The sequence below is a fragment of the Carcharodon carcharias genome, chromosome 1 (genome assembly GCF_017639515.1).
Source record: "Carcharodon carcharias isolate sCarCar2 chromosome 1, sCarCar2.pri, whole genome shotgun sequence".
Classification (NCBI taxonomy): Eukaryota; Metazoa; Chordata; class Chondrichthyes; order Lamniformes; family Lamnidae; genus Carcharodon; species Carcharodon carcharias.
Window position 1 is genome coordinate 121,198,209 of NC_054467.1, and position 14,415 is coordinate 121,212,623.

General features: G+C 42.0%; 1 protein-coding gene across 1 annotated transcript in view; it reads right to left on the reverse strand.

Moving 5' to 3' along the window:
- Nucleotides 1–2,101: 2,101 nt before the first annotated feature.
- The window catches only part of adgra3 (adhesion G protein-coupled receptor A3), a 246,688-nt gene continuing 234,374 nt past the window's right edge, over nt 2,102–14,415 (reverse strand). The window contains exons 18-19 of the mRNA XM_041193385.1: nt 14,314–14,409; nt 2,102–3,743 (exon numbers count right to left, since the gene is read on the reverse strand). Coding sequence (XP_041049319.1) covers nt 2,483–3,743; nt 14,314–14,409 — 1,357 coding nt within the window. The 3' untranslated portion in view covers nt 2,102–2,482. The remainder of the gene's footprint in view (nt 3,744–14,313; nt 14,410–14,415) is intronic.

Below are 14,415 nucleotides of genomic sequence, written 5' to 3' on the forward strand. Positions count from 1 at the left end.
TCAGTGGGTGTTGGATTCACTAGTTGGAGGTTTAGGAACAACTGCTTAACTCTGCAACCCAATCACAGTAGTCAGGTGTAACTCTTTCGAGTACAAACACGTTTCCATCTGTTCCTATTCAGATGAAGTTACATTGTTTCATAGTTTGCCATTGTGAGATTTGAACTCTTGATCTTGGGGTTACAAACCCAGTACCATAACCACTTGGCTATTTAGGCCAATGCTAGGTGAGTGTGTATCTCTATAAACCAGCCTCCAAATAATGCATTTCAGCTGTCAAATCTGAGTTTCAAGAGCATCTACTTCATCACAATGGAAGTATCTATCTACAGTAATGGTACTATCCACAGTAAATTTGGTTGCAGAGTTAAGCAGTTGCCCCAACTAGCAGAACCAATATTTATTGTGATTTGGTGTGTATCCATGCAGTCCAGCAATATGTCGAGTTATGCGACTTGAGAGTAGTGCCTGTTTACTTAGAGAGGGGTAAAGCTATGCCTATTATTAGATAATCTTTAGTAAATTGAACCGTCACTGGGACCAGGCAAGTGAGTTTCATTGGGGTAAAACGGATCCCAAAATGACGTGCTTGAGGGTGGGAATTTGGAACAGAATGTGTTCTTGGTGGCAGAATTAATAATCCAATACTAGAGCCAGCTGAGTTTTCAGTATTCCAGGATGCTTCTGATAATTGCCCAGCCTGGCTCATTGATGTGACTGCAGGGATAGGATCATCAATGGGAGCTGGAATTCTTTATGCTTCAGTCCATCCAATAATCTACTGTTATGATAATCCAAGCAAAATAAGTTTACCAATGCTCAGCATTGTTTAGGTTCTGCCATTTTGGTCATGAGTGTTATAATGGGTTTGTGTGCATCAGACACACTGCTGATCAAAACAAAAAAGGTCATTGGATAAATGTTCAGCCTTGATGAAAGAGCATTTAATGGACCAGGTTGCCTGAAATAATATTTTATTATCCACTAGGAAAGCAAGATTCTTTCCTACATTTCATAAAGTTTCAGCAGACACATGGGAACACCACCTGGAAGCTCCACTCCAAGCCACTCACCATCTTGACTTGGAAATATATCGCTGTTCCTTTACTGTCGCTGGGTCAAAATCCTGGAACTGCCTTCCAAACAGCACTGTGGGTGCCTCTACACCACAGGGACTGCAACAGTTCAAGAAGGCAGCTCACCACCACCTTCTCAAGGGCAATTAGAGATGGGCAATATGTGCTGGCCTCGCCAGCAGCATCCACATGCCATGGTGAATAAAAAAAGTTCTAAAATTCAAAAAGGCAGAGAAAAGAGAAAAACATCTGAAACTTAAATGTTAAACCTTGTTCAAACTCGGTTCAGAAAGGAGTCCAACAGTGGTTGTAACAGTTATAATATACTAAATATGTGTAAGGAAACTTTCCCATGAGTGGAAAGATGTGGGGTGTTAACTCCCAATGCTGCACTCAGATTCCTGATCTTAGCTAGCTGTGCCATTATTGAGAACCTCTGAGCAGAGGTGCAGGTTTCCAAGTGATCTGAAAGAGAGGTAGAAAGGAAAGAGAAAATAGACATACATGTTCAACTTTGGACTTTGAGTATGATCCCTTTTCCTCTCCAAAGGATGCTCATTTATATGGTTCCATGGGCTACAATTCTCTAGTAATTTACACAAGTAGTCATTTACGTGTTGGCAGGCTACTTGGCCATGAATGACCTGAACTTGAGCTTATCAGATGTCTTCAAAGACTAACTTTACAAAAGGAGTCAGGAAGTAGCAGCCAGCAGCAAAAATCCTACTGATTCATCCTTTTCCATTTTTCTCAGGAAGCATTTAAAACAGTTTCAGTACCATCACTTCTAGATTAGCTGAGTTCAGGTACCTCAGCACTAACCTAGGGCCCTTCTGGTCTTTAACTCAGAATCACATATGTATTCACCCACAAAACCCATCAGGTAAAAGGCAAAACTAACTATAAAATAGTTAAGAGTATAAGTTTGTCAAAATGCATCTGTAATGTTACAAAATGAGAGCAAAGCTATTAAAAAAAAAAGCTGAATCAATTTCACTTTCTCAAACACGCTGTAACTCTTCTACTCCTGTCACAAGGCAAACCTTTTATTATGTAGAAAATTACATATCCAGACCTAGATATAGCCAATGCTGAACTCCATTTTGCATGCAATTTTATGTATAAGTTTAAGAACATCCAGTACTGTGAAACAAAACAGGACTAAATGCTATCAGAATAGAAACTGCTCTCACTGTCTCTTCACACAATTGATTGAGAAATTTGGGTTGTTGAAAAAGGTATAAAATGAGATACAAGCAAATTAAAGCTTCACATATCAGATGTTAGATTGTACCTTCGGTTTCGTTACAACGTAAAACAATTTTGTAAACATTTTTTACAATAACGTTAACTGAAAAGGAATGCATGTCACAGTTTTATTTTTTAAAAATTAGAATTTTTGCAAACTACACAGTAGTTTCGTTTCTCCAAAATCCAGTTCTGATGTTTCCAGTGCTGTCTGCATTTAGCAAAGGGACATCTAGGCCACTGCCTTTCAGCAGTCCATTTTGACTAGCCAAATTAAGGCCATAAGATTTATGGTTCTCAAGTTCGACCACTATGGGCTGTTGCAGGCTGTCTTTACTACTACTGACTCCATCCTTTACTACATTTTGATTGCATTGTGTCAGTGTGTAACTGACATCACTATTATCAGGTTGGCTGTGGCTTTGATGGCGTTCTCTAAAGGCAGAGCGGGACCTCCTACTCCCATGATGACTCTCATGGTTACTGTGTCTACTCCTTGGCTGGCTATTGTGCACACTTCCTTCTACACTTGTAGGCACATCATATGCATACTCTCGTAACACAGTCAGCCTGCTGTGTCGATGAGTTTGGTGTGCCCTAGTCCGGTTTTTATGATGCCTGTTTACTTGTCCATTAGAACGGTACGGCACTTCAACAGGAGCCACATGCATCTTTAGATCATTGTCCATTGAATGTTCTGTAAGGCTGTTGTCAAGTTGCGTTGATATGTTACTTGCCAAAGGAACAATCTGGTTCTGTACTGCTGCAGCATGAAGATTAGTCAGTTTACATCCTGGAAATAGTTTATTATTGCTCGATGCAGTCTTATTTGTACAGGAGGACTCTGCACTACTGTTGGTAAGTTTTGGGGTTTCTCTACTGGCATGACTTGAATCCATAGGCTGAACATTAACTTGCATGGAGTAAGTACTCCTCCCTGGACAGCATGTTGTCATCCAACATAGTCGTACATCTTCTCTGCCAATACAATGGTGAAGTATAAGAAACGCAGCTAGGCTCAAAGCTGTGGCTCCAAACAGACAGCTAAAAATAAGATCCATAGGATAGTACTGGGAAACTGCTAGTGCACCAGATACCCACAGGGCAATATACATAAACAACGATAAACACGCACCAAGCAGTTGTGCTTGGAATGTGTGCTCATTCTCCAATGCAGAGGAGGAAACTACAGAACAGTTTGCCTGTGATGTTGAGGTTGAATCATTAACATGAGACTCTCCATGGTCTGTGCTTGCCAGACGCTGATGTTCTTCTGCTGCTTCCTTTAGTTCATATTTCCGCTCTGGGTGCTGTTTAAGCTGCACAAATATGCTTAGAAAATAAATGCAGTTTACGAAGATGATAAAGCCCACAGGTCCATAAAATGCCCCTAAACTTGGTTCCCAAGCCATCCAACAGCTGCAAGACACAAACATGAAATATTATTCTGTTAGAATAGGAGTCCGGAGCAATTGAATTCAACTATACATCCCAATTTAGTAAAAGGATCTGGATAAACTCACAAAACAATGCACTGCCAAAAAAGAACAAAATCTTAGTTTAAGATTTTCAAAGTGGAGAAATCCATTATTTTAAAAACACAAAGTTCAGCAAAATCTGACTTAAAATGATTTTGTTTTTCTGATCGACAACCACTACATGTGTGCACCCCCCCTCCCCCCTCCCCCCGCACTACCACCACCACCACCACCGGGAACCCCAAGCAAAATAATCACATGGGAAGTTAAGCTACGTGTCAAAACATGATACATCTGTGGGCTTTGGAATGGAGGCAATCACGGTGACACTAATTCCTTATCTTTGCAGTCTATAATTCAGAATGGAGTCTTGAGGGGAGCGTTATTTTGTCTGTGAACAGACAGTACAGTACTTTTATCTGTTGAACAGTTTGTCAACTGCCAGAAACAGAGAAATGTATCAAAAATAGTACATGGCTGATTGATAATATGGGGAAGCAGTGAGAAAGTAACCCATTACAGACGCATTGTATGGATTTTTTTATAATGGTATTCAGGTATGTATGTGTGTGTAAATATGTGGAGCAAGAAGGGAGAGAGAGACGATCACATGGGAACAGATAACCTTATATATGCCAGCCACTCAGATGGGTCTACAAGTCTTCAAAATCAATCTCGTTTAAGTGTTGCAATAAAATGCAAGATGTTGATTCCCCCTCTGGTTATAACCTAATCTCCCTTAGTTAGAGGGGTGGCAATAAGACTACAATTACATCCTACCATCAAACAACCAGCTTGTAATTGCTCAAACAGCTCTAGGTGTCAAAAAGATGTGACTTCATTCAATTGCTCAAACAGCTCTAGGTGTCAAAAAGATGTGACTTCATTCAAAGAATGATGATTATCATGTTTACAGTAGGCTATCTAGCACTTTATCTTTTAATATTTTATTTTTGCTTGCATTGCACTTGTTTGAAAAAATATTTTTCCAGAATTAAAATGTTGATCTGACAGAATAAATTGCAAATTGTCACACATGACATTAAAAAAATTGTTTTACTGCAAGGCTATAGAATATTGCATTATAATTCTTCTCATATTAAGACGAATGAAGCCTCGATAAATCCTCAGCAACAGGTATAGTCTTTCTGTAAATGTTTAAAGCTGAAATAGTGTGCACAGATTTTAAACAGGTTTCCCCAGTGTAAAATTGGTGTTGTGGATTGGCTAGAATAAAGGATTATACTCAAAATACTTAGCAGGTCAGACAGAAGCTGTGGAGAAGGAAACAGTTAACGTTTCAGGTTGAAGACTTTTTGTCAGAACTGGAAAAAGTTAAGAAATTTAACAGGTTTTAAGCAAGTACAGAGGCAGGGGAAGTAGGGAGGGTGAGAGGGACAAAAGGGAAGGTCTGTGATAGTGTGAAAAGGTAGCAACATTAGAACAGATGCAAAAGAGATGGAAAAACTGGGAGAATCAGAAAGAATGGCCTCTATTTTTATTTCAGATTTTGAGCATCTGGAGTATTTTGATGTGGATTAGCTGTCTATTTTAGAAATATCATTCAATTTTAATTTCTGTTGAAATAAATGGCCAAAGAAAATTGGGTGGTTTTTGTAATGGGTGGTCGATCCACAATGCCAGTGTTATGCACAGTCAGCAAAATGAAAAATAGCCATGTTAACCTTCCTATTCATAAAACTATCATGATTTGTGCAGTATACATTGACCACAACTAGATGATGCAAGTTCCCCTTGTAAAAATTCTGAAGTATATTCAGGCACAGAAAAAAGTTTAAACATTAGCCAGGATAGTGCATTGTCAGCAATTTTTGCATTACAGCCTCACTCAATGTCTACATGGACACCCTCCATATGCCATGTTGCACAAAATCATTCATACATACTTTCAAACCCTCTGAACTTGATAGGCTCTTTTCTGACCTCTTAAACTCTATCATTCATAAATTCCAGCTCTTTTAAAGCTCTATGGCTTATATTGTACCACACATGAACTCCAGTTGCACATCACTTAATTCCTTGCTGGCCTACATTGTCTCCCAGTCCCCAGTACCTCAAGTGAAATTCTAATCCTCATCTTTGAACCATCCCCCAAACCACCTTCCTATCTCACTAACCTACTCCACTGCCCGCCACCCTGGCCACAACATTCCACCTAATCACTTCATTTGTTTCAACTCCAGTCTCTTTCTCTTGTGCATCTTCTTTCACTTCATCCCTCAATCATGGATCGTACCTTCAGCTCCCCAGGTCTCATTTCCCTGGAATTATCTGTGAACCACTTTGCCGCTTCATCTTACACTCTTCCTTCAAAATCCTCCTTTGAACAACTTCCTCGACCAAATGTTTATTAACCCCTGCTAATCTTTGGTGTGACATCCATTTCTCTTTATGCTACTGATATTTTGGGGTATTTTCTATTTTTTAGATATGCTTTGAGCAAGAATTCATTATTGCAGCAGTAGCCATGAGACAGTGAAAATTGTTGTTGACATTCCTCTCAAAAGCCAGATGAGTGGAGATGAATTATACCATCATACTCTCAGTCTGGTTAAAAAAAAGCTAGCTCTTTTTGTGCTGAGGACAGAAAATGGGACCTTCCTGTTCTGTACACCTTAGTCCTAAACTAGGTAGTGCATGTACAACATTAAAGCAAACGTGCATATTCCAATAATAAAGCTTCTCAAATGTCAGTAGTAGCTTTATTACAATAATATTAATCACTATATTAAAAACACTTCTGTTTTTCCACCTATCATTTTATCTAACTTTATTTCTATGTAATACAGGTACAGTGTCTTAAATCTGGCTATCTGAAAAGTGGATGCCCAAATACTGGACATTTTAGCAAACTACCGTGCATGAATTTTATTTCTTATTTCATTAATAAAATGACTTATTGGTTTGTATGGCTAGGTGTTGCATTGGTGTGGTGGCGCACCAGACTAGGTATTGGCTTCGCACTCCGTTCTGTTCCTGCGCTTCAAATGTTCTGAGTGACCAGTGACCCCACCCGACCTGACTCGGCCCAATCTGCCCAAACCGACCTGGCCCAAACCACCTGACCCAAAAACCAGCAACATCCAAAATCCGGCATGGACTTGGTTCCAAGTTTGCCAGTTTTGAGATATTGCAGATGTGCATTCTATTCTATCTTCTGTACAATTTTTCCTTAAAATCATATTTAAACATATTTTGTAAGTTTCCCTGTGACTACTGTTCACTTTGGAGAGGAGAGCTAAATACAGAAAAGACATGATTGTTGAGAAACAACTATTTATATAGCATTCTTAGCTTAATAAAACAACCCAAGATGCTTCATAGGAGGTGTTATCAAACAAAATTTGACAACAAGACACATTAGATGATATTAGAGCAGAAAGGGAGGTAGGTTTTAGGGAATGTTTTGAAGGAAGAAAAAGGAGGGAAACAAAGAGGTTTAGGGAGGTAACTTCAGAGTTTAAGACCTTGGCAGCCGAAGGCACGGCTACCAATAGTGGAAGGATTAAAATTAGGGATGTGCATGAGGCCAGAACTGCTGTAGCACAAATTTCTCAGAGGCTTGTAGGGCTGGAGGAGGCTGCAGAGGTAGAAAGGGGTGGTGGGGTGGTGATGGCCATGGAGAGATCTGAAAACAAGGATGAGAATTTTAAAATCAATACGGTGCTTAACTGGTAGCCAATGTAGGTCAGTGAGTCAGAGGTGATGGGTGAATGGGTTAGGCGATGGTGTAGTGGTATTGTTACTGGACTGATAATCCAGAGACCCAGTGTAATGCTTTGGGGGCCTGGGTTCATATCCCACCATGGCAGATGGTGGAATTTGATTTCAATAAAAATCTGGAAATGAAAGTCTAATGACGACCATTCGTAGAAACTGTCCTTTAGGGAAGGAAATCTGGCATCCTCACCTTGTCTGGACTACATGTGACTCCAAATCATCAGTAACGTGGCTGACTCTTAACTGCCCACCAAAATGGTCCAGCAAGCTACTCAGTTGTGCCAAACCACTACAAAGTCAATAAAAAGGAATGAAGGACATAGCTGCCGATGAGGTCTGTGGCAGGTGGTGAGGTAACCATAAGAGGGGAAAACATACTCAACCTCATCCTCACCAACCTGCTTGCTGCAAGTGCATCTGTCCATGACAGTATCGGTAGGAGTGACTACAGCCCTTGTGGAGACAAAGGCCCGTCTTTACATTGAGGACACCCTCCATCTTGTTGTGCTAAATGGGATTGAGTTCGAACAGATCTAGCAACTCAAGATTAGGCAATTATGAGGCATTGTGGGCCATCTGCAGCAGCAGAATTGCACTCAACCACAGTCTGTAACTTCATGGTCCTGCATATCCCCCACTTTACCATTACCACCAAGTCAGGGGATCAACCCTGGTTCAAAGAAGAATCCAGGAGGGCATGCCAGGAGCACCACCAGACATACCTAAAAATGTGATGTCAACTTGGTGAAGCTACAACACAGAGTCCTGTGTTGTAGCTTCACCAAGTCCAAACAGCATAAGCAGCAAGTGATAGAGCTAAGCACTCCAATGGATCAGATCTAAGCTCTGCAGTCCTGCCACATTCCGTCATGCAATTAAGCAACTCACTGGAGGAGGCAGCTCCACAAATATCCTCATCCTCAATGCTGGAGGAGCCCAGCACTTTGGTGCAAAAGATAAGGCTGAAGCATTGGCAATAATCGTCAGCCAGAAGTGCTAAGTGGATGATCCATCTCAGCCTCCTCCAGAGGCAGAAAATGACCATCTCCAACAAGAGAGAATCTAACCATCGCCCCTTGATGTTCAATGGCATTATCATCACTGAATCCTCCACTATCAACATCCTGGGGGTTACCAATGATCAGAAACTGGACTAGCCATATAAATACTGTGGCTACAAGAGCAGGTCAGAGGCTAGGAATCGTGTGACGAGTAACTCACCTCCTGACCCCACAAAGCCTGTCCATCTTCTACAAGGCACAAGTCAGGAGTGTGATGGAATACTCTCCACTTGCCTAGATGAGTGCAGCTCCCACAACACTAAAGTAGCTCGGCACCATCCAGGACAAAGCAGCCCGCTTGATTGGTACCCCATCCACAAACATTCACTCCCTCCACCACCAATGACAAACAGTAGCAGCAGTGTGTATATTTTTTGCACTGCAGAAAATCACCAAGGTTCCTTAGGCAGCACCTTCCTAACCCACAACCGTTACTCAGAATTGATGAGCTGGAGTCCGAGCTCTGGACGCTGCGGCACATCTGGGAGGGGGAAGAGTTACCTGGACGCTTTGTTTCAGGAGGCAGTCACACGAGGTAGATTAAGTACCTTAAGTCTGGTCAGTGGTCAGGGTCAGCAGGGTGTGACTGCAAGTGAGGCAGGTAGAGGGATCCTGTGTTCAGGTACAGAGGAGCCTCAGCTCTTGACCTTGTCCAACAGGTACAAGGTACTTGCTCCCTGTGTGGATGAGGAAGAGGGCTGTAGGGAGGATGAGCCAGCTGACCACGACACCATGATACAGGAGGCCATTCAAGAGGGCATTCTATAATTAGGGGAATTGATAGCTTCTTTTGTAAGCAGGATCGAGAGTCCCACATGGTATGTTGCCTGCCCGGTGCCAGGGTGAGGGACATCTCTGACCGGCTTGAAAGAATACTGGAGAGGGAGGGGGAGGATCCAGTTGTTGTGCTCCAGTTTGGGACAAATAACATAGGTAAGACTAGGAAAGAAGACCTGTTTGGGGATTATCAGGAACTAGGAATTAAATTAAAGAACAAGTCCTCAAGGGTTATAATCTCCAGATTACTACCCGAGCCACGTGCAAATTGGCAAAGGGATGCGAGAATAAGGGAAGTAAACACATGGCTAATGGATTGGTGTGGGAAAGAGGGGTTCCAGTTCGTGCAGAACTGGCATCAGTATTGGAACAGGAGGGATCCATACCGTTGGGACGGTCTCCACCTGAACTGATCTGGGACCAATGTTCTAGCGAAAAGGGTAAATAGGGTGGTCAACAGGACTTTAAACTAGAAAGTGGGGAATTGGGGGGGGGGTAAAACTCCAAGACGTATGACAAATGGGAAACAAAACAGCAGGTTAGTGTGTAGAGGGGGGTTGATTCAACTTCATGGAAAATTATGAAAAAACTGAAAAGAAAGGAGAGCCCAGGAGAGGCTATTAAGGTCTCCAGAACACAAAATAGGACAGAGTGTTTGGAAAGAGCTAGGAATCTAACTTCAAGCACATCAGATAAAGGGACGACATTGAGAAAGGGGACGGGAAATACAGGACTGAAGGTGTTGTATCTGAATGCACGCAGTATACAAAATAAGGTAAATGAGCTTGTGGCGCAGATTGAAATTGGCAGGTATGTTATGGTGGGCATTATGGAGACATGGCTGCAAGGGGATCAGGACTGGGAGCCAAATATCCGTGGATATACATCCTATTGAAAAGATAGACAGGTTGGCAGAGAGGGTGGGGTTGCTTTGTTAGTAAGAAATGAAATTAAATCAATAGCAAGAAATGATGTAGGGTCAGATGATGTAGAATCTGAGTGGGTAGAGTTGAGGAACCGCAAAGATAAAAAAAAACATAATGGGTGTTACGTACAGGCCTCCGAACAGTAGTCAGGATGTGGGGCACAAGATACACCAGGAGATAGAAAAGGTGTGTAAGAAAGGCAAGGTTACAGTGATCATGGGGGATTTCAATATGCAGGTAGACTGGGAAAATCAGGTTGGTAGTGGATCCCAAGAAAAGGAATTTGTGGAATGTCTACGAGATGGCTTTTTGGAGCAGCTTGTGGTGGAGCCCACTAGGGAACAGGCAATTCTAGATTTAGTGATGTGTAATGAGGCAGATTTGATAAGGAGCTTAAGGTGAAGGAACCCTTAGGAGGAAGTGACCATAATATGATAGAATTTACCCTGCAATTTGAGAGGAAAAAGCTGGAATCAGAGATAATGGTATTACAGTTGAATAAAGACAACTACAGAGGCATGAGGGAGGAGCTGGCCAGAATTGACTGGGAGATGAGCCTAGCAGGAAAGACAAAACAGCAATGGCAGGAGTTTCTGGGAGTAATTTGGGAGACACAGCAAAAATTCATTCCTAGGAAGAAGAAGCATACTAAAGGGAGGACGAGGCAACCATGGCTGACAAGGGAAGTCAGGGACAGCATAAAAGCTAAGAGAAAGCATACAATGCAGCGTAGAGCAGTGGGAAACCAGGGGATTGGGAAGCCTACAAAGACCAGCAGAGGACAACTAAAAAAAGAAATAAGGAGGGAGAAGATTAAATATGAGGGTAAACTAGCTAGTAATATAAAAGAAGATTGCAAGAGTTTTTTTAGATATATAAATGGTAAGAGAGAGGCAAATGTGGACATTGGGTCACTGGAAAATGACGATGGAGAAGTAGCAGTGGGGAACAAAGAAATGGCAGAGGAACTTAATATGTACTTTGCGTCAGTCTTCACAGTGGAAGACACGACTGACATCCCCAAAGTTCAAGAGAGTCGGGGGCAGAGGTGACTATGGTGGCCATTACCAAGGAGAAAGTGCTAGGAAATCTGAAAGGTCTGAAGGTGGATAAATCACCTGGACCAGATGGATTACACCCCAGAGTTCCGAAGGAGATAGCTGAAGAGAAAGTGGAGGCATTAGTGGTGATCTTTCAGGAATCACTTGAGTCAGGGAGGGTCCCAGAGGACTGGAAAATCACGAATGTAACCCCCCCTGTTTAAGAAGGGAGTGAAGCAAAAGATGGAAAATTATAGGCCGAATAGCCTGACCTTGGTCGTTGGTAAGATTTTAGAGTCCATTATTAAGGATGAGATTTCAGAATACTTGGAAGTGCATGGTAAAATCGGACAAAGTCAGTATGGTTTTATCAAGGGGAGGTCATGTCTGACAAATCTGTTAGAATTCTTTGAAGAGTTAACGAGTAGGTTAGACAAAGGAGAGCCAATGGATGTTATCTACTTGGACTTCCAGAAGGCCGTTGACAAGGTGCCACACAGTAAGATAAGAGCCCATGGTGTTAGAGGCAAGGTACTAGCATGGATAGAAGATTGGCTGTCTGGCAGGAGTCAGAGAGTGGGGATAAGGGGGTCCTTCTTAGCATGGCGGTTGGTGACTAGTGGAGTTCGGCAGGGGTCAGTGTTGGTACCACGACTTTTCACTTTATACATTAATGATCTAGATGAAGGAACTGAGGGCATCCTGGCTAATTTTGCAGATGATGCAAAGATAGGTGGAGGGACAGGTAGTATTGAGGAGGTGGGGAGGCTGCAGAAGGATTAGTACAGATTAGGAGAATGGGCAAAGAAGTGGCAGATGGAATACAACGTGGGGAAGTGTGAGGTCATGCACTTTGGTTGGAAGAATAGAGGCATAGATTATTTTCTAAATGGGGAGAGAATTCAGAAATCTGGAGTGCAAAGGGACTTGGGAGTCCTTGTCCAGGATTCTCTTAAGGTTAACTTGAAGGTTGAGTCGGATGTTAAGAAGGCAATTGCAATGTTGGCATTTATTTTGAGAGGACTGGAATATAAAAGCAGGGATGTGCTGCTGAGGCTTTATAAGGCTCTGGTCAGACCACATTTAGAATATTGTGAGCAATTTTGGGCTCCGTATCTCAGGAAGGATGTGCTGGCCCTGGAGAGGGTCCAGAGGAGGTTCACGAGAATGATCCGAGGAACGAAAGGCTTAACATATGAGGAACGTTTGAGGACTCTGGGTCTATACTTGATGGAGTTTTGAAGGATGAGGGGGGATCTGATTGAAACTTACAGAATAATGAAAGGCCTGGATAGAGTGGACGTGGGGAAGATGTTTCCATTAGTAGGAGAGACTAGGACCTGAGGGCACAGCCTCAGAGTAAAGGGAAGACCTTTTAGAATAGAGATGAGGAGAAACTTCTTTAGCCAGAAAGTGGTGAATCTATGGAATTCATTGCCACAGAAAGCTGTGGAGGCCAGGTCATTGAGTGTGTTTAAGACCGAGATAGATAGGTTCTTGATTGGTAAGGGGATCAAAGGTTACGGGGAGAAGCGGGAGAATGGGGTTGAGAAACTTATCAGCCATGATTGAATGGCGGAGCAGACTCGATGGGCCAAAAGGCCTAATTTCTGCTCCTATGTCTTATGGTCTACGGTTATCACCTAGAAGGACAAAGGTGGCAAACACATGGGAACTCCACCACCTGGAAGCACCCCTCAGAGCCTCTCACGTTCTTGATTTGGAAATGTATTGCCGTTCCTTCACCGTCACTGGATTAAAATTCCGGAGCTCCCTCCCTAATACCACTATCGGTGCACCTATGCCACAGGCGCTGTGGCGGTTCAAAATAGCAGCTCACCACCACGTTCTCAAGGGCAATTAGGGATGGGGAATAAATGTTGGCTGAGTCAGCGATGCCCATATCGTAAAATTGAACAAAGGAAAAGGACAGGCCAGCAGTTTTGGATGGCCTTAGGTTTATGAGGCCAGAATATGGGAGACAAGTCAGGCGTGCAATGGAATAGTCAAGTTCAGAAATAACAGAAGAATGAATGAGAGCTTCAGCAGCAGATGAACTGAGACAGGCGTCGGTCTATTTCAGGGCCAATTGTAATATGCAAATCAAATCCTAAATCAGTTGCAGGACCCCATACAATTCTGACTGATCAGCGGGTGAAGTGTGGTCGATGGACATTTCACCCTCTGATTTCAGGCTTTAAGCAGCATAACCAGCTCTCCTTAAAAGGACAGCCACAGGAAGCATATAATCTATTTAAAAAAAAGTTGATTTTTGTGAGTGAGTTAATTTCAATGTTCAAGCCTTACTGAGTATATGAAATCCTTCCATCATTATTAGTAATATTTATCATGCAACTTATACACTTCTTTATTCATATTTAGAATTGCAAGAGGGAATTTATTATTGCCCATCGCCAGTTGCCATAAATTTACGACCAGTCAACCATATCTTGTGGATTCAGGAGTGTGTCAAACTGGATAAGGGTAGCAGATTCACTTCCCTTGAGAATCAGTTGGGTTTTGATAGAACAGCAGCTTTCATGGTCACCTTTTCTAGGCCACAAATCCAGATTAACTGAATTCAATTTTAAGCTTGCCGTGATAGAATTTAAACTTATTACTTCTGAGTTTCTAGTCCGGTAAATAACCACAATAGAACATCCACGATATCAGAAACAAAATAAGCAGTTTCAGGTCTCTACACACCTAGATTTTAGTTTTAAAGTCATTACTAATAAATTTGTCAAACACTGCAAAAGTTTCTTCAGAAGTATAAAGCAGGTTCCAAAATAATGAAAGATATTAAATTCATCCCCAAATAGACTCCAGTAAGATATGCTCTGTTTGACACAGCATTTATCAACATATAACCTTTCAGGAATTTTTTCACCTCTTCCCAACTCCATCTTGAGCTCTATCTAACAACTTCTACTGAGGACAATCTAAAAAACGAGCAGAGTACTTACTATGGTGCATTTACTTTACTTCCATAGTTTTTAATATTAGCTGCAGCTGTAATGCCACAGACGATGATAGGAATTCCTCCACCAATGAGATAGAACCTAAAA